We start from the raw sequence: 26,056 nt of genomic DNA, 5'->3' as shown, positions 1-26,056 counted from the left end.
ACCTCCCAGACTATGCTGGGGGACATGCATTCAGTACAATTAGTGGTAAAATACTTTGTTAAGGTATTCTGGATTTATTGAGTAGTAATATGATCATAATAGTGACGTATTTAATATCCATTGCCCATGTCTCGGAATAAATTTGGATAGTGAGAGAGTGAGAATAACCAATGCATAATCTGAGAAAGATATATACAGTCAATTGAGACATCTATAAGAGTGTAAATCACGGTGTTTGATGAAGAAGTCATCTAAATGCGAGTACTGTATATATCATGTCGGGAGAGTGCGGGAAGGCTGACAAGACTTTTTTTTTCTCCCCCTCTGCAATTGGGCAGGGTAATGGACATAGGGTCTAATACCGGGGCCCAGGATGGAAACATTATTAACGTGGACATAGGGGCCCAGGATAGGGACAACATAGGTGCCTAGAACAGGATGAAATAGAGGCCCAGGATGGGAACATTAAATAAAGTGGCCAGAATGGGGACATTATTAAATAAAGGGTTCCAGGATGGAGACATTAAATAAAGGGGTCAAGGATGGGGACCTTATTAAAGTAGTCACAGGGGTCCAGGAAGGAGGCAATATAGGGGCCTAACATACATTATTGGTTTATGGTGACAAGCGTGGGCATAATTACTGTAGGGGCCAATCAGCAGAGAGGAACCACCCAATAGGCTATGTGTGCATGACTACTGTTTTTATGGGCTATAATCTCTCTTTCAATAGGAGTAGTTTATAGAATCTCCTGATTCGCTAAAGAAAGCAAGAGATAGAAATTACAGTGTAAGTGATTTTTATGTATCACACTAGTGAGATGTGGGGTTTATGCTTTTGTGTCGTTAGTCCAGTTATTTCCTGATTTTTCAAGATGAGTTACTTAAGTGCACTTGTGTATGATTATGGGTTATTTAATTTTTATTACACACATTAAAAGTTACGTTTTATGATCCCTTGATCTATATTGAGGGATTTCATTATCTATTCAGGGATTTCCTTGTAATAAAGACACAGACAGGGTAAAGTCCTTAATTTGAAATAAAAACTCCCTGGCCGCAGTGACCGGAGGTAACCTTAATGACGTCCCTGTCGGTCACATGCCGCGTTCTCACGCTTAGATCAGTGTATTACCAAACCAGCCGTATCGGTGTGTAACATGGCCATAATGGATTATCGGCAGAGGGGGGGGGGGGTATGGAGTTAACTTTACTTTTTAATTTTTGAAGTATAAATGGGTAAGAGAGGGTCCGGGAGTTTTTATTTTAAATTAAGGACTCTGTGTATATTTAAATTAAAGGGCTTTACTCTGTGTCTTCATTACATGTGACCGAAATTACTAACCCTTGGGTTTGATGTCAGCAGCGATAAAACAGCTGGCATCAACCCCACAACTATTACCTCGCTTGCCACAGTACCAGGGCAAGTGGGAAAAGCAGAGGCTAAGTGCCAGTTTTGGCACATTTAAAGGATGCGCCGTTTCTAGGGCGGCTGCTATTCTTAGTCTGGAAGGGCAAGTATCTATGGCCCCTTCCTAGGCTATCAACATCAGCCTGCAGCTGTCTGCATAGACTTTGCTGGTCAATGTGACACGTACTGGCAAGTGGGAAAAAGCAGTACAATTTGCGCTGTTCACAGGCACTGGATCCTACTGCCATCATTGTCTCCCTGCGATCAGCAAGACCAGGCAAGTCTGATGACAGTTGTAGTCAACATTAGATACAGATCGCATGTGCTGACTACAACGGTCATCAGACTCGCTGATCATAGGGAGACATTGATGACAGTAGGATTCAGAACCCAGTGCACTGCTTTTCCCCAGGTGCTAGCACGTGTCACACTGATGACACACAGTTGTCATCCGTGTGATAGTGTGCATTTTGTCCTTGCTGTGTTAAGAAAAGGCCATGTCTGTGGGTTTTTCACACTGACACAATATGTATGAAAAATCTGACATGTACGCACCATCTTTGAATACAGTGGGTGTGCATGTGTCCGTATTTGTTGTCCTTAAAAAACTGACGTGTCAAGGGGGCCTTGAAGAGCACCTGTCTTGCAATGGTTCTCTGGTTCAAAGATCTGTTATGATCAGGTGACCTTGGAGCAGCATGAAAACTTTCACTGGAGTAGGTGGTAACTATACTGACCGCAAATCCTGATCTTAACACCGCAACTAGAAGTAGCCGTGGGGTGTGCCTAACAAATCCTAGACACCTCGACACAGCCGGAGGACTAAATACCCCTATAGATGGAAATAGGAATACTACCTTGCCTCAGAGCAGAACCCCAAAGGATAGGCAGCCCCCCACAAATATTGACTGTGAGTAGTAGAGGAAAAGACACATGCAGGCAGGAAACAGGATTTAGCAAAAGAGGCCACTCTAGCTAAAATAGGAAAGTATAGGACAGGATACTAAGCGGTCAGTATTAAAATCCTTCCAAAAATATCCACAGCAGAAAATACAAAAACTCCACCATCTAACTAAAGATGTGGAGCGTATATCTGCAACTCCAGAGAATCCAACAAGACTGAGAAAACACAGACACAGTCTAAGCTGGACAAGAATAAACAAATGAATAGCACAGAATATAAGCACACAGCTTGTGTGCCACAGAAAAAGAAACAGACACTTATCTTTGCTGAATTGGCAGCTAAGCAGGAGAAGCCAGACAAAGATCCAACACTTCCCAAGAAACATTGACAACTGGTAAGGGCTAATGAATCCTGCACACCTAAATATCCCAGTCAGAACTGTAATCAGCAGATACACCTGGCCAGGACTGCGACTCAGAGACAACTGCATTCCCACCTACAACCACTGGAGGGAACCAAAAAGCAGAATTCACAACAAAGATCCTTTAACTGTTCCTCAATGACATGTTTTGCAGTCAGCTCACCATCCTGATCGCTCTTCTCTGAACTTGCTCCAGTTTTTCAATGTCTTTTATAAAATGTGGTTCCCAGAACTGGACCTAGTAATCAGATGCAGACTGACAAAGTATAGTGGGATAATTACTTTGTGTGATCCGGACTTTGTGCTTCTCTGAATACATCCTAGAACGGTTTGCCTTTTTTTTTTGCTGCTGCATCACACTGTAAACACTCCTGTGCAGTCTGTGATCTATTAGTATACTCGTCTTTTTTGCACGTTCTGTTTAGTTCTATTCCTCCAATTCTGTAGATGTATTTTTTTTACTTGCATTTCACCGTTAAATACTATTCTATTGGTCACTGCCCATTGCTCAAGCTTATGATCCTTCTTAATCCTTTATCTGTCTTCGCCAGTGTTCGCTATCTCTCCTAGCTTTGCTTTGTCTGCAAGTTTGATCAGTTTGCCTTCATTTTTCTTATCTAGATCATTTATAAAAATGTTAAACACGGAGGCCAGGACAGAGCCTTGTGGTACCCCGCTTGAAAAACTTTTCCATTTGGATATGCAACCATTTACGACTCTGAGAAAGAGCGCTGAGCAAGTTATGAATCCACCTGAGTAGCCTTGTCAATCCCATACTTGGTCACTTTTTCAATAAGGATAGCATTAGATACTTTATCAAATGCTTTGCTGAAGTCAAGATATACTATATCTACCACATTTCCCTGATCCACCCAGTCAGTGATTCCATCATAGAAAGAAATTAGATTAGTCTGGCATGACTTGTTCGCTACAAACCCATGATGGCTCTAGTTAATTACTGTATTCTTTTCCAAGTACTTACATCCATGCTGTTTAATAATTTATTAAAAAGATCTTTCCTGGTATAAAAGTAAGAATCACTAGCCTGTAATTTCCTGGCTCCATCTTATTTCCTTTTTTGGAAGATAGGGACATTTGCTCTTCTCTGGGGCTTCTCCTGTTCTCTGGGATTTTTCAAAGATTCTGGCTTGTGGTAATGCAATTTCCTCTAACTCTTTCAGTACCCTAGGATGTAATTCATCTGGCCCAGGACATTTAAATTAATTTAAATTAGCTAAGTGTTCCCTCACCATCACTATGTTTATAGATGACGTGGATACTTTTATTTCTTGGATGGCACAGTGAAGATCAGTTGATGTTACATTTGCTTTCTTAGACAACACAAATGCAATATAGGAATTGAAAAGTTCGGCTTTCTCAACATAATTTTTGACCACTTCACCCTTTTCATTCTGTAAAAATCCTATAGCATATTTAACTTTTCTTTCGACATACCCCAAAATCCACTTTTACTGCTTTTGGTCTCCCTTGCAAGCCTCACTTTATTACTGCCTTTAGCTTTTCTAACGCTTAGTCTGCATTCCCCGCAGACACCACTTTTTGGGGCTGAAAGTAACCCTCTCGGCTTATACTTGAGTCATATGCAGGGGGAGCGGAGCTGTGTAATACTCATCTGCGCGGTACCTGCACGTCTTTTCCCCGGCAGCTTCTTTCTGTAGTGAGCGGTCACATGGTACCGCTCATTACAGTAATGAATATGGACCAGACTCCACTCACATAGGGGTGGAGCCGCATATTCATTACTGTAATGAGCGGTACCATGTAACCGCTCACTACAGGAAGAAGCTGCTGGCATCGGGGAACAGACGTGCCGAGACCTCGCCAAGAGCAGGTGAGTATAACGCAGTGCGCGATATTCACCTGCTCCCCGTTCCACCGTTGGAACCGCTGCGTCTTCCGCGTCCTCTCCAGTGACACTAAGGTCAGAGGGCGCGGTGGCGCGATTAGTGTGGGCACCGCCCTCTGCCTGGATGCAAAGGACGGAGAAGACACAGCGGCGGTCGGTGGTGGAACGGGGAGCAGGTGAATATAGCAAGTGCCGGGGCCTGAGAGGCGAGTATGTGATTTTTTTATTTTTTTAATCGCAGCAACAGCATATGGGGCAAATATCTGTATGGAGCATCTTATGGGGCCATGTGCAGCATTATATGGGGCAATTATCTGTATGGAGCATCTTATGGGGCCATGTGCAGCATTATATGGGGCAAATATCTGTATGGATAATCTTATGGGGCCATAATCAGAATTTGTGCAGCATTATATGGGGCAATTATCTGTATGGAGCATCTTATGGGGCTATGTGCAGCATTATATGGGGCAAATATCTCTATGGGGCCATGTACAGCATTATATGGGGCAAATATCTCTGGAGCATCTTATGGGGCCATAATCCACATTTGGGGAGCATTAAACGGGGCAAATGTGCCTATGGAGCATCTTATGGGGCCATAATCAGAATTTGTGCAGCATTATATGGGGCATATTTTAATATGGAGCATCTTATGGAGCCCATCATAAACTGTATGGAGCATTATATGGGGTGTATTTTGTATGGAGCATCTTATGGGGCCATCATGAACTGTATGGAGCATTACATGGGGCTCCTGATTCAATATGGATATTCAAAAACACTTATACTACTGATGTCTCAATTAATTTTACTTTTATTGGTATCTATTTTTATTTTTGAAATTTACCAGTAGCTGCTGCATTTTCCACCCTAGGCTTATACTCGAGTCATTAAGTTTTTGTGGCAAAATTAGGGGAGGTCGACTTATTCTCGAGTATATACGGTACATTTCTTTTTTCCTTCTTAACAAGTGATTAAGTTCTGCATTCATTCATGCTGGTCTCTTTAATTTGCTCCAGTTATTTAACCAGATACTTTCTCCCAGATTGAACTAATAGAGATCACAGTAGTTTATTTATACTGGTCTTAAACCAATCCTAATACGCTAAGAGACTATCTTTTGTTTGCTCAGTTCCTAGACTGAATCTGTACATCATCTCCCAAAACTCAGTTACTGATGAACTTCTCTTAAATGCTGCCCATATAGACACAGAGCTACTTCTCTACATCAGGTGAATGATAGATCACCCATTTTACTACTGCAGTATTTCCTATTAGATTAGAGTTATTTATTTCTGAATTCCCTGCACTGTAATCATTCACACATCAAGGAGTTGTCAGTCAAGCAGAAGACAGAAGGAAATAGAGTCATAGTGGCAGAGGTTTGGGAAGTATTTAAAGCACTTTAGCCTTATTTATATTTCTATTCAAATGCTGACGCCTCAGTTACAAAGGAATGAACTGGCTAGGTATTTGTATGGCTAGACCGGTCTTTGAAAAAGCTACAGTGGATAAAAAAAAGTCTATACACCCCTGATAAAATTCCAGGTTTTCTCATGTGGGGTAAAAACCTATTAGAATCTCTTCAGAACTAGGTAATGACACGCATCTGTGCAATTCAATTAAAAAACAAACTGAATTTTTTGGGGGTGGAAATACAAAAGTAAAGAACCAAAATAATATAGTTGCCTAAATATTTATACCCTTGAACTAATAATTTTAAGTACCATCTGTATTTATGACCAAATTTGGTCACCTAGAATTGGCAATTTTTGTCTACTCTTCCTTGCTGTAGCGCTCCAAATCTGCCACACGCAGATTTTTAATAGGATTCAGGTCCAGGCTTGGCCATTTCAAAGCTTTTTGTCTGGCAAATCCATTATTTTGTTGATTTGGAGCTATGCTTAGGTTTGCTGCTGTGCTGAAATTCTTCTTCAGGTTTCTTTTTTTTTTTTTTTAGCAGAGGGCTTAAGATTTTGATGCAACATTGACTGATAATTTGGGACATTTCATAATTCCCTCCACCTTGACTAAAATCCAAGTTTCAGCTGTTCAAAACTAGCCCCAAATCAAAATGTTGCCTCCACAATGCTTCACTGTTGGTATGGTTTTCTTTTGGTGGTGCATAATGTTGGCTTTGCCAAACATAACTTTGGGATTTATGGGCAAAAAACAGGATTTTTGGTTGCTTACCGTAAAATCTGTTTCTCGGAGCCTTCATTGGGGGACACAGGAACCATGGGTGTATGCTGCTGCCACTAGGAGGCTGACACTATGCAAATAAAAAAGTTAGCTCCTCCTCTGCAGTATACACCCTACCGACAGGAAGTAGGTTATTCAGTTAGTGAGAAAGCAGTAGGAGAAGTAACATGTAAAGATAGGAAACTCAAATGTAACACAACAAAACAGAGCTGTTCAACTTGGGAGGGTGCTGTGTCCCCCAATGAAGGCTCAGAGAAACAGATTTTACGGTAAGCAACCTAAAATCCTGTTTTCTCTATCGCCTCTCATTGGGGGACACAGGAACCATGGGACGTCCCAAAGCAGTCCCTGGGGTGGGAACAGCAGAAAAACTCCATTCAGGTCGGAGGACTCACCACTGCCACCTGCAAGATCCTTCCGCCTAGGCTGGCAACTGCACCTCCTACTGACACTAAGCTAAACTGAATAACCTACTTCCTGTTGGTAGGGTGTATACTGCAGAGGAGGAGCTAACTTTTATTTGCATAGTGTCAGCCTCCTAGTGGCAGCAGCATACACCCATGGTTCCTGTGTCCCCCAATGAGAGGCGATAGAGAAAGATCAGTTTTTATCTCATCAGAACATTAAAAATTTTCGCACATGCTTTAGGCAAAACACAGCTGGGCTTGAATGAGTTTGTTTGTAATAAAAGTCTTCCATTTATAAGAGGGTATTCACACTTATGCAACAATAATATTTTAGTGTTGTTTTTATTTCCTCAAAATAATTTCAGTTTCTTAATGGATTTGTACAGATTATTGCAGACATTAAAGATAGAAAAAGTTCTGAAATTGTTCTTGGTATGACTGAAATCCTATAGACAGATTCCTTTTAGTGAATTGGAGCCCATTTGTCAGGAATTGTGAAAATCTGATTTTAACAAATGTGGCAAAGGCATATGTAAATTTATGATTTCAAGTGTGCGTGTCTGTCAATTAGGACTTACACTGATCTACAGAATATAGATATACAGATTCTCCTCAGTCTGTTTATAGCTAATGTAAATAAAGGGTTTGATTTCCTGTACATCTGGTCATTACAGAAATTCAAACAGTGATAACCGCTTCAGTGATTTGTCAAAACGATGCAGACAACATGAATGTGTATTTTTAGTTTTGAACCATTCATATGAAAAAAATAGAAAATCCTTTTCTGTATAGTGGGGCATTTTGTCTTCTACCAGTTTTCTATCATAACTCTGTGCACAGTCCAAATGTACCCAAGAGCCCAATGTGCCAATTCTTCAAACACTTGCTATCATCAGATGATCTGGCATTAACACAATGTAATGGGGATTTTTAACCAACTACAAACTTTCTCTAAGTAAAAAAAATAAAATATTAGCATTTCTTGAACTTGTTTTCTGTTTTGGACTCTCATTTTCTAGGTTTTGTCTTTTCAAAACAATTTTATATTTAAATCAATTGTATTTGCATCAATATATCCTTTGCTACGACTGCCAAATAATTCAGAAAATCATTATTTGGCACCTATGAAGTCCAATTGATGACAATTTAATTGTGTATTTCTCTGTGTGTAAAAGTTAATATCTACTACATGCTGATAAATATAAAAGCATCTAGGCATATTCATTTGTTTTTTTGATGATCGTATTTTAAGTAAAATCAACCAATAAATAAATAGTAGTACTAAAAAGTATTGTGATTGAATGTTTCATATTTCTCTAAAGACAAATTGTATTGTGGTACCGTGTTAGCCAGAAAAATTGATGTGAATACTTTTCTGCCCAATGACAGAAGTATTCTAGGAGTGATACCTTTATTGGCTAAACAGGAAATACTATGTTTGCAAGCTTTTAGAGCACAGTGGCTCCTTCTTCAGGCAGGATTGCAAATTACATTTGTAATCGAGCCTGAAGAAGGAGCCACTGTGCTCTGAAAGCTTGCAAACATATTATTTTCTGGTTAGCCAATAAAGGTATCACTCCTAGAATACTTCTGTCATCATTGGGCAGAAAAGTATTCACATCGATATTTCTCTAAAAAATCCATGTGAAGTGTTTATGTTGCATACAAAGCCATTTTAGGCTATGTGCACAGGTTGAGTAAAATTTCTGCACCATTTCTGCATCGCTTCGCAGGAAAAACGCATGTTTTTATCCTGAGATTTTGATTAATTTGAGTGAAGTCAATGGTGAAAAACGCAGGGCAAAAACGCAGAGAACTGACATGCAGAAGATTATTTTCTGCACCAAATCTGCAAGGCAAAAATACTCCACGTGTGCATGACACTTCAGGTTTCTTATTCACTCAGGTTTTGTCACAAATCCGCACAGAAAAAAAACGCACCAAATCTGCAACATGTGCACACAGCCTTACTTTTACATTGCTTATACAGGTACATACAGGTCTCATGGCAAAGTTTTGTCTTAATGACAGGCTTACAGAATGATGTAATTTAATTGGCCTTTTCTAATTATCAATACAGCAGAAGGCTAGATTTACATGTTTCAGCCATAGTGCTTTTTTTGGTGAGATTTTCTGGAATCCCAGAAAAATGCACTATGGCTGCAACATATAAACTCAACCTTAGGTCAATTTAACAGATCCATGTATCATGGTCTGAGATCAGATAAGCCGACCTCAATTCGACATTCTCATAGGCATATATGACATTAGGTTGGGTCAGAAGACCCGCAGCTAGTCCGTACATCAAGGTCAGAGCTTGAACCACAAAATATGGATGCATGAAGGTGGCCTTAGCTGTTGTTCAATCCATTATGGCTATGTAGACTTTTGCCTGTACTGTATATATTCCAATTGTAGAATGTAAGCCCGCAAGGTCAGGGTCCTTTTCCCTCTGTACCAGTCTGTCATTGCACACGTTGCAGATTTGCCTGCAGAATTTTCTGCACTAAATCTGCAGCTCTTGGCAGAAAACGCAGGTGCATTTTTAATGCGCTTTTTTGCACGGTTTTGATGCGTTTTTGCACGGTTTTTGATGCGTTTTTGCACGGTTTTTGATGCGTTTTTGAAAGCTAAATAAAGATGTATTATTGAACAAAATAAAAAGATTTGTGATGTCATGTCTTGTCCAACCTCCTCTTTTACATTTGTCCAACCCACACTCCATTACACACATAGATAGACAGATAGAAGGAATGAGATAGATAGATGTAGATAGATATATGGATAGTTAGGCTACTTTCACACATCAGGTTTTTGTTTTTTGCCATCAGGCACAATCCTGCGAGTTTTGAAAAAAAAAAACGATCCGTTTTTTTTTTTTTATCGCCGACTCAGTTTTTTTTCTCATAGAGTTGTATAAGCGCCAGATTGCGCCTGATGGAAACACGTTTCATCCGTTTTTTGCTGGATCCTAAAAAAAAAAAAAAAACTTTCCGGCGGACGGAGAAAACGTACAGAGGAGAGTTTTTTCTGTCCATCGAAAAACGCACAGCGACGGATCCGGCGGAAAACGTATGAAACCGAGATGTGAAATGATGAATCCAGGGTCCGAATCCGATTTTTCATGCATGTTTCCATTCAAATCATGCATATCTTCCACTCTCTCTAAAAAAAAGAAAAAAAAAAAAAAAAAAAAACGGATCAGTTGCATCAGTTTTCACTATTTGCAACGGATCCATTTCTTCAAAAATTCGCCGGATCCTGCCTGACGGAAATAAACTGATGTGTGAAAGCAGCCTAACTATCCATACATCCATCTACATCTATCCATCAGGCAGGATCCGGCGAATTTTAAAAAAAACGGATCCATTGCAACCAGTGAAAAACTGATGCAACTGATCCTTTTTTTGAGAGAACGGAAAATGTGCATGATTTCAATGGAAAAATACATGAAAAACCGGATTCGGAGGCCGGATTCATCATTTCACATCTCAGTTTCATCAGTTTTTTCACCGGATCAGTCGCTAGGTGTTTTTTCCCCCGGACAGAAAAACCTTTGTTCTGTACGTTTTCTCCGTCTGCTGGAAACAGCTTTTCTGACGGATCCGGCAAAAAACAGATGAAACGTTTGGCCATCAGGAGAAATCCAGCGCTAATACAACTCTATGAGAAAAAAAAACGGATCCGGCGGAAAAAAAAACCAGATCCGTTTTTTCAAAACTCACCGGATTGTGCCTGACGGCAAAAACCTGATGTGTGAAAGTAGCCAAATAGATATATGGATAGATATATCTATGTATCTATAGATATAACTGTCTACAAATATATCTATAGATAGATATAGCCATAGTTATATCTATAGATATATCCATAGATATCCATGTATAGATAGATTTATCTATGGATAAATCCATAGATATATCCAGAGATATATAATAGCTATTGCTTATGTTTCTTAATGAACATTTAATTAAAAAAAAAAAAAAAAAACACGGAAAAAAATGGTGTGGACTCCTGCGCAATTTTCTGCACTAGAGGGAAAGCCGACGGCCAATATTTGTAGCCTGGGAAGGGGTTAATACCCATGGCTCCCTCCCAGGCTATGAATATCAGCCCACAGCTGTCTGTGTAGCCTTTACTGGCTATTAAAATAGGGGGACCCCCCAAAAACTGACGTAGGGTCCCCCTATATTTTATAGCCAGAAAGGTTACGCAGACAGCTGCGGGGTGATATTCACAGCCTAGAGAGGGGCCATGGATATTGCTCCCCGCTCTCCCTTTCCCCCAGATACAAATACCAGCCCCCAGCCGCCCCACAAATGGCGCATCTGTAAGATGCGCGAATTCCGGCACTTAGCCTCTCTCTTCCCACTCCCGAGTTGCGGTGGGATATGGGGTATTAAGGGGTTAATGTCACCTTGCTATTGTAAGGTGAAATTAAGCCCGGTTAATAATGGAGAGGCGTCAATAAGACGCCTATCCATTATTAATCCTAGAGTAATGAAAGAGTTAAAAAAAAAAAAAAATTAAGACACAGCCAGAAAAAAGTATTTTAATATTCTTAATTTAACCATACTCGATCGCCTGTAAAAAATTAAAAATAATAAACCGTATACTCCATGTCCGACGCAGTCCAATTAGTAACGAGTGTCCTACGACGATCTCCCCTATAGAACAGAGACATCGGGTGATGTCACTGCTCTATAGGCCTCCAGTGACACACTTACAGGAGACAATGGCTCCTGCAGTGAATCACTGAGGTTACCGGAGTTCACTCTCTTGCTTTATGGCAATGCTGCGTGGGAACTTTCTCACACAGCAGTGCTACAGGTGACACAAGGGACTATTTTTTACAGTGGCGGAGGAATGCAGTGTGGAAGGATACCTTCCGTCATTGTATTCCTGGAGCCCCTGGAGAGGTCGCATAGCTGATGCTGCTGCTCTCCACGGGTGATCGTCGTGGGACACTCGTTTTTATTGGATATCTGCGGACACAGGGAGTATATTGTTTGTTTAATATTTTTTACAGGTGACACTGGCTTCGGGGATCAAGGTGACAGTGAGTATGCACTCTATGTTTATATGTATGTATTGTATTTATGTACTGTATGTGTTGTATGTTACATGCTGTATGTACTGTTATATGTTGTATGTTCTGCTATATGTTGTATGTTATATGTTCTGTTATATATTATAATGTTGTATGTACTGTTATATGTTGTATGTACTGTTATATGTTGTATGTTCTGTTGTATGTTGTATGCACTGTTGTATGTTATATGTTGTATGTACTGTTATGTTATATGGTGTATGTACTGTTGTATGTTCTGTTATATGTTGTATGTACTGTTTTATGTACTGTTGTATGTTCTGTTATATGTTGTATGTACTGTTATATGCTGTGTGTTAAGTGTTTGCATATTTTTTTTTTTTTTACATTCAACACATTAGCCGGATGATGGGACTACTACTGTCCCATCATTGGCTAATGTATCAATCACTGTCATTGTAGCAGGCATAGCCCAATGGGACTTGTAGTCCCATCGGATGATGCCTGCACACACACACAAAGACCCCCCCCCCCCCCGAGAACCCCGCACAAACCCCCGGCAACCCGCACAGACCCCCGAGAGGCTCGCCCAGATCCCTGGCAGACCGCACAGACCCCCGGAGAGGCCCGCACAGACCCCAGAGAGGCCCGCACAGACCCCCGAGAGGCCCGCACAGACCCCCCGAGAGGCCCGCACAGACCCCCGAGAGGCCCGCACAGACCCCCGAGAGGCCCGCACAGACCCCCGAGAGGCCCGCACAGACCCCCGAGAGGCCCGCACAGACCCCCGAGAGGCCCGCACAGACCCCCGAGAGGCCCGCACAGACCCCCGAGAGGCCCGCACAGACCCCCGAGAGGCCCGCACAGACCCCCGAGAGGCCCGCAGTCTCCACCCACACTCTTCCCTCCTCCCGATCTGCAGCATTTCACCTGCAGCTAAACCGCAATCTTTTTTTAGACCTGCGGTTTTGCTGTGGATGTGCCCGACTCAATGCAAGTCAATGGGTGCAGAAACGTTGCAGATCCGCACAAAGAATTGACATGCTGCAGAAAAAAACCCGCTGCTTTTCCGCGCGGTTTTTTTTTTTTGCAGCATATGCACAGCGGATTTGGTTTTCCATAGGTTTACATGGTACTGTAAACCGCATGGAAAACTGCTGCAGATCCGCAGCGTAAAAAATGCTGCGGATCCACGGTAAAAACCGCAACATGTGCACATGGCCTAAGACTTTGCAAGTTGGGAGGGATAGAAAACAAAACTGTCTGTGTAACCTTAACTGCCTCCTAATGGGACCAAACAACATTTAGCCATGACCTACTCCCTAAAAGGGAACATGTGGTTAAGAGAGGAACTGAAAGTTTACTTAAGTCTCTAAGCTCAGATATTCCTGGCTGGGGTAATTCTACACATTATTACAAATATTCACTATTTCACAGCTGTGTGCAAACAAATGAAAACACAAAGCTTAAAGTCAGTAAAAAAAGGAAAAAAGGATTTATTATCCATATAAAAAGTGCCAAAATATTCATCAACATCATATTCTATTCCAACACCTTGCTCAGTCTAATGACCAAAAACAGCAAGTAACACTAATCACATTTTCTTCCACTGATATCTGGTTCACATGTTCCCACAGTAGCCAGAGTCTCTGGAGACAGGAAAAGTTTGATTTCGGTTAGCAGATGTCCAAATGTCCAGATTCATGTAAGCATGGAAGGGATTGAATCTAGAAGAGTATTCCTGCTTGCAGATCATTGAGTGAGTCCCAATGTGCTCGGAATGAGGAGGAGAGCCGCTCGAAGGGCAGTACCCGTCATACGCATCACTCTGTGGGGCCCAGATAGATCCAAATAGTCCGGACATGGGGGACAAACTTCTGGTGCTGGAGAGGTAAGGCTGGAATTGGAAGCATAGTCATGAGAATGTGATCGGTGGTACCAAGAGATAACATGTGCACCATTGGCAGCTTCATTTGTGTTTCACACAACTAATTCAAAATTAATTTGAGTTCTAAATAAAAGTTTCCTATCTCTGACATGTGAAATAATATACTAAGTTGAATCTGTAATTAACACTTTTGTGTGACACTTTCTATCTTCAGGATGTATGTCTGGTTCTTCTGGAGTCTTTATTGCTTGCACTAATATAGACATACCGTATTTTCTGGTGTATAAGACGACTGGGCGTATAAGACAACCCCCAACTTTTCCATAGAAAATATGGAGTTTGGGATATACACGCCGTATAAAACGGGGGTCATCTTATACGCCCAGTCATCTTATACGGCGTGTGCGGTGCGTATGGTTCCCAGGGTCTGGAGGAGAGGAAACTCCTTCAGGCCCTGGGATCCATATTCATGTAAAAAAAAAAGAATAAAAATAAAAAATATGGGATAGACTTACCCTCCGACGGCCTGCGGCTCTCAGCAATGCAAGCGGCGGCCTCCGTTATTAAGGATGCATTGAGCGAAGGACCTTCGATGACATCGCGGTCGCGTGACCGGTCGCATGACCGTGACGTCATCGAAGGTCCTTCGCTCAATGCATCCTTAGGAACGGAGGCCGCCGCTTGCACCGCTGAGAGCCGCGGGCCTTCGGAGGGTAAGTATATCCCATATTTTTTATTTTGATTCTTTTTTTTTTTTTACATGAATATGGATCCCAGGGCCTGAAGGAGAGTCTCCTCTCCTCCAGATCCTGGGAACCATACAGGACCGCTTCCTGCACATGCCGTACCCGGCGTATAAGACGACCCCCGACTTTTGAAATGATTTTCAGGGGTTAAAAAGTCGTCTTATACGCCGGAAAATACGGTACTTTAAAAAAAAAAAAAAATCAATGAAACCAAAAAACCCCAAACCTTAGTGCCTATTGGATTATTCTCAGATTTTTCAAGCAAACATTTACTTACAGAATTGCTGACATAGTTTGTTGGTTCCCAGGAGCTTGGCATGGCAGGACCTGGTGGAGGGGGTGCTGGTGCTGGAGCTGGAGGGTTCAAACTCCAAGTAGACTGACATTGGTCAATAAAGGCTGGACTTTGTACATTGGGACATGAAAAATTGTTGTGGAAGTTCATATTTTCTGCAAAATTAGAAAATACAGTGAACATTAAATATCGGATCAAGAAAACCACTAGCCATCCGAATGCGCTAGTGTGCAGAGACAAGCCAAAAGCTTCACTGTCCAGGTGTCAGAGGTCCCACCACAATTTTATGGCACACTCTACTGAAATCACATACAATTATTAGATGACAATTCTACATAGAATATAATAGTATAAGAAAGCTATTCATTCTGCAAATGATCCGAGAGGATAACAGAAACGATTTTAATAATAAATGTGTTTAGCTTTTTCTGCCTTTTGGTCGTTCTGAAGTGTCTGAGTATGGTGCTTCTAAATCAGACTTTTAATACAATGAGTTCATAAAGGCTAAAAACTAATTTTTCTCTTAGTATATGTAAAGGCCATTATCTAAATGAAACAAATGCTCCTCCCCCATTACTAAATCTAAAAACCTTCAGTGGGTTGGTAAACACTTGATGCAAGTCTGGTTCTGTTTCTTACAAACAGAGGAAGACTTCAGTTTCATTTCTCTATAAAAGCTCACTTTTCAATGTAAAATGTTAATAACATAGGCAGTTCCTGTTGTAGCTTGTGTTTGCATGAAGCAAAGTCGGATATGCTATTAAAACGCAGGTATGCTTATAAATATATCTGACTTAATACCATATCCATCTTTGCTGCATGCAAACAGACTACAACAGGAACTGCCTATTTTATTAACATTTTGCACACTTTGCATTTTAACCTAAGCAAAACTCACTGTAAAGCTAGTTTTATTGTAGTAATCATGTATCTTTTATATGTGTAATGTAATCTTTACCTTCAGGGTAGGCATTGAAGTCATTTAACTCTAAGGAGCCATAAATGCCAGAAAACTGTCCATCACATGCTGAATTCCAACTGATGTAGCTAAAATACATAGAAAAACAACACATTATAAGCACTAATCCACACTATACAGGATGGAAAATATACTGGGCAAGTGCACAACAGGAGAAAAGAGCAGATGAATGGAGCAGCACATGTCCCACGCTCGCACGTGGCTCCCCTGTACAGCGCATGTCCCACGCTCGCGCGTGGCTCCCCTGTACAGCACATGTCCCACGCTCGCGCGTGGCTCCCCTGTACAGCACATGTCCCACACTCACGCGTGGCTCCCCTGTACAGCACATGTCCCACACTCACGCGTGGCTCCCCTGTACAGCACATGTCCCACACTCACGCGTGGCTCCCCTGTACAGCGCGTGGCTCCCCAGGAATAGCGCATATGCCATGCTCGCGCGTGGCTCTCCTGTACAGCGCATGTGCCATGCTCACACGTGGCTCTCCTGTACAGAGCATGTGCCATGCTCACGCGTGGCTCTCCTGTACAGAGCATGTGCCATGCTCACGCGTGGCTCTCCTGTACAGCGCATGTCTTGGTTAGTCCCATAGACCTTGAATAGAGCGCCAATTGTCCATGGGCAGTTCTCCATTACCCAATCTTTTTGCAGCTTAAAAGCAAGTTTTATTGGAGGGACTGATTTGAAGATTTAGTTAAAGGGAAAAATTGTAACTTTGTTTTAGTGTGCACCCTGTGGTATGCTAATCCTATTGTTGGAGTTGGCATTATGAGAGTTACAGAAATACCACCTACGTCTTTTCTGAATATTAGGCCCATGTATCTATGTAATACATCAATTCCAGATGTGTATTTCTTGGAGACTTTTTCCAACATGCCACTATTCCCCTGTATTTATTCTGTTCTAACAAGTTACCGGTAATCAACCAAGTATGATATTTTCTCCTCTTATTGAACTGTGGTTCATCTTTTGTAAGACAATTTGATTTATTATGATGTGTTTGAAGGGAAGGTTGCGAGGTAGGTTCTGTTTTCCTTTTGTCTGTATTTGTCCTTAAATTTGAAAATTTTCATAAAAAACATTTGATTCAAAAAAGTATGTTAATCCTAAGGTAAGAGTCTATACGATTCAGACAATACATAATATATATTATTAAATCTTAATATATACTTACCTTGTAATGTCTTCACATCCTGTTCTGTCCAGATCCCAGAATTCCAAGCAGTGGAAGTTGACCGACCTCCATATTGGGACACCCAAGTGATGGGTGTCTCAATATGGAAATTGCTGGTGGGACCAGCCTCCTGCGCAGTACCACTGGCAGAAGACCGTCACACCACAGACACAGTATACGCCGTACGCACCACACACACACGGTACCGCACAAGAGACTGCGTACGGTGTATACAATCAGCGGAACACCGTCGCGAACACGCCACCGCCAGGATCAGCCGAATGATTCACTGATAGCCGCCATCTTTGTACAGGAGGAGCGCAAAAGCAGTTTTAATGTGACCGCCGCTATCTGTCTGCACAAAGATGGCTGTGGACCAATTTACTGCACCCGCGCGAATTCCGAGCAGGCGCAGTGAATCACTTGCCAGATCCTGGCGGCAGATGAGCGACATGTCTACAGGCAGAGGAAGCCGGTCACATTAAAGGGGTTTTCCCACGAACGAAAGAATTGTCTGTGTCTGACCGTGTACGGAGCATACCACATCTCCTGGGCAGGGGAGGAAGCAAAAGACAATACTGACATTACAGCAGGGGATCACAGAGGATTTCTTTTGTCAGGTAAAATATTTCATTGCCTGTTTGTAAGCAATATTTTACCTCACAAAATGTATCCTCTGCGATCAAAGCGCACACGGGTGAGAGCGACAGAGCACAGGGGGGAGACAGCACATGAGGGGAGAACACAGCACAGGAAGGAGAGAGACAGCAGACAAGGGGGATAGCACATGGGGCAGACAGGTCAATAGACTGGAGAAGTCAGCACATGGGGAGAGAGAGAGTGGATAGGTGGGTGAGCACATGGGGGGGGGGGGGGGAAGAGATTCACAACGCTGCAAATATTTGTTTAGGAAAAATAAAGTAAAAAAAATAATGCCACAGCACTCTGAGAACCATTACTTCATTTTTACATTGGCATTCCTATATGGGGGCTTATGTGTTTGATGGTAAAGCTTTAGCTTTTTGGCACCATTTTTTCTTTGTTTACTTTATATCCTTTTTTCGTTAATTTAGCATGATTTGCACACTAGGAGCTATAACCATTTCAAGCATCTTGTCTGTCAAACTTCTTGGATGCCTCTGATTCTACTGACTACGGTATTTAAGAAGTTACGCAGATGGGAATGGCGATAATCCTTGTCATGGCAATGGGTTGCAAATTGTACACTGCAATAGGCACCAAATGCTAATGACACAGACTCAGCTCCTGCTTCCAAGCAAATCAATGGATGCACTATCATGTTGTATTGCTGTAGGAGCTGACTGTTCACTTGTTGCCTAGTTTATCCTGACACTTGACAGGCACCAGTGTACCAAGATAACAGATGGTACTTCCTTTACCCATCATGGCTGACTGTTTTCATGTGTCTGCAGTGCTTATTTGCGATACAAATACACACCAAAAAAAAAAAACAAAAAAAAAAAAACTGTCACTAATACTTTCCTAAAGTCGCTGAGCAGGAGATCACACATCTGGTTCCATTTTACGTCCATCAAAATCAGACCGTTTTTCTACCACTTGTCATTCATTTTGCCTGTTCTTTATTTATAAATGTTAAAAATTAAAACTGCATTTTTATTTTCCATTGCCATTTAGAATTTAAATGATAACCTGATTTAAAGAGGACGTTTTGTTTTTCAACCGTTTCTGATGAATCCCAATGGATTTAAATGGCCTAGTCTGATCCACAAATACAGATGAGAATAGATCAAGATTAACAGAACAGACTCAGACCGTCAAAAAAACAGAACAGATGTGTTAATGAACATGGATCAGAAAAAAAAAATGGATGTGTAACTGTAGCCTACTAGACAATACACACCTATTTGGCACCGGTGGCGGATCCTGCGATACACATGGCACTGGGCTCTCAAGATTATAGTTGAGATCATTCGTTAGACACATTGGCTGTGCTGACCAGACATCGTCTTGTGGGTACAGACCTAAAAAGTACATTGATGTATCACGGTGTTAGTTATGGTGCTGAAACTGAGTTAAATGGAGCAGAATTAAAGGGAACCTGTATAAGGAAAGACCGGTTAGTCTAGCAGAGCAGGCAGGGAGAAGTCTGTGGGGACATACCTCTATCACTAGTCACTTACTGCTTGCTTGTAAAACCCTGCAGCACTTCAGCATAAAAACAGAGGTTTGTAATGCAGAACCGGCCTCCGACTCTTTCTGCTCGTGCTTTGGACAGCATGAAAAGCTGGCAGATTCCCTTTAATGAAATACTGCCATCAATATCTGTTAAAGGGAACCTGTCACCCCCAAAATGGAAGGTGAGCTAAGCCCACCAGCATCAGGGGCTTATCTACAGCATTCTGGAATGCTGTAGATATTCCCCCGATGTATCCTAAAAGATGAGAAAAGGAGGTGATTATACTCACCTGGGCGGGCGGTCCAGGGCCTCCCATCTTCTTACGATGACGTCCTCTTCACGCTGCAACTCCGGCGCAGTTGAGGGCAGAGCAAAGTACTGCAGCGCGCAGGTGCCGGGAAAGGTCAGAGAGGCCAGGAGCCTGCCCACTGCAGTACTTTGCTCTGCCCTCAACATGGCAGACAAAGTACGCCTGCGCCGGAGCCACAGCTTGAAGACAAGAAGAGGACGTCATCTGATGAAGATAGGAGGCACCGGACTGGACCGCGACACCCATCTGACCGGACCAGGACCGCCCCTGGGGGAGAATCTAACCTCTTTCCAGAATGCTGTAGATAAGCCCCTGATGCTGGTGGGCTTAGCTCACCTTCCATTTTGGGGGTGACAGGTTCCCTTTAAAGATCAGACTACAGCAGCTCTTGAAAATCTCCACAATGAAGACGTATCAGTGGCATCACCAACTTGACAATGGCAGCATCTCCTAAGGAATTGTCAAGTTGGTGATTGTCTTCTTAATACTTCTTTAAAGTAAATTCTATTACTAATTGAAATTTCTCAATTAAAGCAAGGTGAGAAGACAAGTGTTTGGGACTGGTGTCACGGCTGTGCAATCTGGAAAGGTCCAGAACTACTACATAAACGGTACTAGTACACTTTTAAAATCTTTTTTTTTTTTTTTTTTCCTACGATTTTTAACATTCATGAAACGTTATTGAAAAACATGCTTATACTGTCAACTAAATTTCTAAAAACATTTAATGTAGTGTGAAACTTATTTTACTAATTGAAAAAAAATAATTTAGAAGCCTAATAATTGTGTAATTTTTTGAGAAAACGTAATGTTCTCAACTGGAAAGAATCACACTTTCTGGAAAAAACAATCTAATAACTATCCATCTAGTAGTAGCCAGGTTACATATGAAGAGCAGTCTAACCACTTTCTGTAAGACCACCTTTAATATGAACTAACAGCTAGTATGGACTCTTTCTGGGTGAAATTATCGGTGTGTAACATGTAAAGTGTGATACCTTTACCTTTGTTTTTAGCAGCCTCTGGTACTTCAGGAAAAGGTGATGACAGCATGTCAGGGTAGTGAGATAATGCGTTTATATCAGAACTGAAAAGAAAAAGAAATTATTAGGGTACGTTCCCTCGTTGTGACAATCCACTGGGTTTTCTGCTGTAGATTTTCTGGTGGAAAACTGGTTGCGTTTCACAATATTAACAGTGCCCGAAAGTTTACGGTATCGATGTGAAAAATTTCCACTATAATTCAACAAGAGCTGCAGTCATTGTACCCTACGGAAGCCACTGCAAATTTCACCTGTTGTAATGCAAAAGAATGAAATGTGTTGTTATATAACACCTCCTTTGTATTTATGGCCTGTCATCGTGGATATGACCGCAGGAGGTCCCCGGTAAATATTTTCTGTGGAAAGTACCATAAAGGAATCACCTAATATTAGGATGAATGTCAATCTTGACTGTAGGTATTGTAACTATGTGAAAATAGTCACATCATGTAAACTAAAAAAAAATACATCAACACCCAAAGTCATACTTAAAATACTATAGCAGTCCATCCTTCAGACGCCGAGAATGGACCATATATTAAAGTAGCACTCTCATCAAGATATTTATCCTCTTAATATATTGCAATCATCATTACAATTGCTCATTTTGCCTTTCTATCCAGCTAATTCTTCTAGTTTCCTTTAGGTCTATGACATCACATGATTAAAAACCGACTAGCTGAATACTTCTAAGCTCTATGTACAAACAGGAGGTCGATTCTCCCTGCATAAATCATCAGTCACTGCAAAAGCCAATGGCAGGGGGCTGAGGGAGCAGCTGGGTCAGGAGTTGTTTTGGCTAAAGGTTGTGCAACAAAGTATTAGGTTGAGGGTGCCAATACTTTTGTCTGGCCCATTTTTGGAGTTTTGTGTGAAATGATCAATGTTTTGCTTTTTGCTTCATTCTCTTTTGTGTTTTTTCATTTAAGACAAATTAAATGAAGATAATAATACCAAATAATTTGTGTTTGCAATCATTTTCAGGAAGAAACTGAATATTATCTGACAAAATTGCCGGGGTGTCAATACTTTTGGCCATGACTGTACATCTATGGTAAGCTACAAGAGAACATTTAGGCTTTCACATGCAATGTATTTTTTACATGGAAAATCCTAACTACACAGCTATTTACATTCACCGGGAGTTAAAAATATCAATTCTGTTGTTAATGTCAAACCGGCTCAAACCTAAAGGTTAATTAATGAAGGACCCAAATCATGTAAGAAAAGTTGCCTGGGAGATCTGTACTCATTGATATTCAGATGCCTACAGGCACATTGCCAATACAAACAAGTCCACTAGTCTCACATTACAGGTCAGTAGAAACAAGGGAGGCCTTCATTTGGGAAAACCTACTATATACTAGTCTAATGGTTTTGTATGAAACCAGCCAAAGTGTTTTATGCTACATATTACGCTATATATCCAGAGATTTATGCTATTTACTATGCCATATATCTAGCCAAAGCATTTTATGGTATACTAGATGGTGGTCCGATTCTAACGCATCGGGTATTCCAGAATATGCATATCCGCGCAGCATATTGCACAGCCCGTGCAGCATATTGCACAGCCCGCGCAGCATATTGCACAGCCCGCGCAGCATATTGCACAGTCCGCGCAGCATATTGCACAGTCCGCGTAGTATATAGCAATGTGGGCATCATATCCCTGTTAAAAAAAAGAATTAAAATAAAAAATAGTTATATACTCACCTTCTGTTGGCCCCTGGATCCAGGAAGCCTTTACCGACGCTCCTCGCGCGCTCCGGTCCCAAGAGTGCATTGCGGTCTCGCGAGATGATGACATAGCGTCTCGTGAGACCGCTACGTCATCATCTCGCGAGATCGTAATGCATGAACCAGTCACCGGAGCGTCGCGAGGAGCGGGAAAGGCGCCGGGAAGGTGAGTATATGATGATTTTTTATTTTTTTTATTATTTTTAACATTAGATCTTTTTACTATTGATGCTGCATAGGCAGCATCAATAGTAAAAAAAAGTTGGTCACACAGGGTTAATAGCAGCGTTAATGGAGTGCGTTACACCGTGGCATAACGCGGTCCATTAGCGCTGCCATTAACCCTGTGTGAGCGCTGACTGGAGGGGAGTATGGAGCGGGCACTGACTGCGGGGAGAAAGGAGCGGCCATGTTGCTGCCGGACTGCGCCCGTTGCCGATTGGTCATGGCAATGGTCGTGGGCGTTTTGCCACGACCAATCAGCGACTTGGATTCCATGATAGACAGAGACCGCGACCAATGAATATCCGGGACAGACAGAAAGACGGAAGTGACCCTTAGACAATTATATAGTAGATACTAGGCCATATATCCAGTTGAAGTATTTTATGCTATATACCAGGCCATATATCCAGATGAAGTGTTTTATACTATATACTACGCCATATATGCAGCCAAAGTGTTTTATACTATATACTAGTTTTATACTATATAGTAGGCCATATATCCAGCCAAAGTGTTTTATACTATATACTAGGCCATATATCCAGCCAAAGTGTTTTACACTATATACTAGGCCATATATCCAGCCGAAGCGTTTTATACTATATACTAGGTCTTATATCCAGCCGAAGCGTTTTATACTATATACTAGGCCATATATGCAGCCAAAGTGTTTTATACTATATACTAGGTCATATATCCAGCCAAAGAGTTTTATACTATATACTAGGCCATATATCCAGCCGGTGTTTTATGCTATACTATGCCATATATCCAGTTGAAGCGTTTTATACTATATACTAGGCCATATATCCAGTGGAAGCGTTTTATGCTATATACTAGGCCATATATGCAGCGAAAGCGTTTTATGCTATATACTGGGCCATATATCCAACTAAATTATTTTATTGTATATACTAGGCCATATGTATTACCATGTGCAAATCTCAAAAAGTTTCAAAAAAAAGTCCTATTTCATGTAACTATACAACGTTGTAATAGTAATGCAAGGATCACACTCATACAGAGCTCTCCACCAAACCTTACATCAGGGCTTCTGTCAGAATCCCAGAAGAATAGGATTCCAATGGGAACCAACATGGCAGACTAAATTAGTTGAGGTTCCTATCAGAGTACTGTTTTTTTGGGAGAGATTTTGACAGAATACCCGATGTTGTGCTTGGCGAAGCACATTGTATGAGCCTAAGTCTGGCCTAAAACAAGAGTGGTCTTCTGAAGACTTACCTTGTATTACAAATACTGTGAGACAAATTTAGTGAAATTGAGTTTTCTGAAGGGAAATTATTTTGTGCTGGAGATTCTCCTAGGGGAAGAAGCAAGATAATACTTACAAGTCTGAGGATTAAGTGTAACAGCTATAATTAAAAAAAGCAGTTTTAAGTTTTTATCTAGTTGTTTTGAGTACTAGGAAGCCATCAGACTAATATAATGTGTACCTCACACATTGCATGGGCGCCTCACACATTACATGTGTACATCATAATTAAACTGATCTTTAAAGCTGTTGTCAGCAGATTTTAGATCCTTGAAAACGGCTAACCCAGAAAGCAATTAAAGAATACCCACGTATATTGTCTTGCAGCTAACATGACGGAGGAATCAAAGTTTAAACCCTGCAATAATAACTGCCAAGTGGGCAATGTTTTCATGTTCAACGTCCCACCTTGTCTACACTGAATGGTTCCCATCCATCCTCTCCTCTTCGCTCTTATAGGTTCTTTTTAAGTGATGACTGTAGCGTTCAATTAAGAGACTGCTATAGCCACTCTAGAGAAGTAGGGATGGGACCTTTACATAAAGAGACCCCTTCGTGTAGCCGCAGAGCGCAAGGCATTTTATTAGAAAGACAGGCTGTTTTGCTACTAGTTTTTTTTTTTTCATGACACTGAAAAATGATCAAGTCACCAGCAAGTAACAACATGTCAGCTTCCGAGCACAGTGGTCACAAGAGTGACCAGTTAAAAACACATGAATGTAAAACTTTTCTGGAGATCAGAGCACAACCTGGCCATTAAAAACTTACTTGGAGGAAAGTACAGGCGATTAGAGAGGGTATTTTTCTTGTCTCCATCAGAGCTGCTGGTGCTGCTCCAGCTTCCCCAGCTACCTCGGCTGGCTCGTACACTACCACGAGAGCTCCCGCACTCTGAGCTGGAGTCTGAAGAAAACTTGTCAACTGATTTTGTTTTCACTATCTGGTAGCAATCTAAAAATGAAGAGATACTGATTTATGATATTTGTTAGTAACAGGTAAGCTACACAAATATTATATGCTACTATACAAGTTATCATAAGAAAATACCATTTGTTTAAAACAGGTTTTTGTGTTATGTATGCTATAAACATTTTTGAAGAATTACGATATTTAAAAAAAAAAAAAATGTAATTTTGCAATTTTCACACTGTCCAGTGGAGCTTTTTTTTTAGACTCCTACTTCCTCTCCTTTTCAGGAAGAGTTTACAGCAAGGTTCCATAATCAAAGGCAGGATTACACTGACAGTTAGCACCTCTATATACGGCTGAAAACACAGGATCCACCAGTCACAGCAGGTGATGTCACACCGGACCCCGCTATTCCTCCCACTATTTTGGCTAATGTACAAATCTTTCTTTCAATAGGAAGTTACAGTTAAAAAAAAAAAATCCCCAGTGACCAAATTGCAAACATTTTATTTTTGTTTATGGATTTAATACATATTGAAGTTAAAAATTATTTTTTAAAAGTGGCCAAAAGTTTTAAAAAATAAATTTAACAAAAACACTTGATTTAAACAATTGGTCATTTTCTGATGATCGCTTCCATTTATAAAGATTTATTCCTCAAGTGCCCTTACTATTTAAGAGCTCGCAACTAATAAAAAGAGGGATTTTTGGTACTTACCGTAAAATCTCTTTCTTGGAGCCTTCATTGGGGGACACAGGTAACCATGGGTGTATGCTGCTGTCACTAGGAGGCTGACACTATGCAAATAAAGAAGAAGTAACTCCTCCCCGGCAGTATACACCCTCCGACAGGCACCAGGCAACTCAGTTGGTGCAAAAGCAGTAGTAGGAACAGGTAATATAAAACTCAACTTACGTACCAACCCACAACAACGGCCCATTGGCCAACACGGTACAACTTCAAGGGAGGGTGCTGTGTCCCCCAATGAAGGCTCCAAGAAAGAGATTTTACGGTAAGAACCAAAAATCCCTCTTTCTTTCTCGCCTCATT

At 41.2% G+C, this 26,056-nt stretch overlaps 1 protein-coding gene across 1 annotated transcript in view; it reads right to left on the bottom strand.

Annotated features, from left to right (window-relative positions):
* Positions 1-13,730: 13,730 nt before the first annotated feature.
* The window catches only part of TMEM131L (transmembrane 131 like), a 203,978-nt gene continuing 191,652 nt past the window's right edge, over positions 13,731-26,056 (bottom strand). Inside the window, exons 29-35 of the mRNA XM_069744093.1 lie at positions 24,865-25,047; positions 24,066-24,144; positions 20,820-20,902; positions 19,230-19,350; positions 16,152-16,240; positions 15,176-15,348; positions 13,731-14,161 (exon numbers count right to left, since the gene is read on the bottom strand). Of these exons, the coding sequence (XP_069600194.1) occupies positions 13,886-14,161; positions 15,176-15,348; positions 16,152-16,240; positions 19,230-19,350; positions 20,820-20,902; positions 24,066-24,144; positions 24,865-25,047 (1,004 nt within the window). The 3' untranslated portion in view covers positions 13,731-13,885. The remainder of the gene's footprint in view (positions 14,162-15,175; positions 15,349-16,151; positions 16,241-19,229; positions 19,351-20,819; positions 20,903-24,065; positions 24,145-24,864; positions 25,048-26,056) is intronic.

The sequence above is a fragment of the Ranitomeya imitator genome, chromosome 1 (assembly GCF_032444005.1).
Source record: "Ranitomeya imitator isolate aRanImi1 chromosome 1, aRanImi1.pri, whole genome shotgun sequence".
NCBI lineage: Eukaryota > Metazoa > Chordata > Amphibia > Anura > Dendrobatidae > Ranitomeya > Ranitomeya imitator.
Note: the sequence above shows the minus strand (reverse complement) of the source record. Positions and strands in the feature narration are given on the sequence as shown.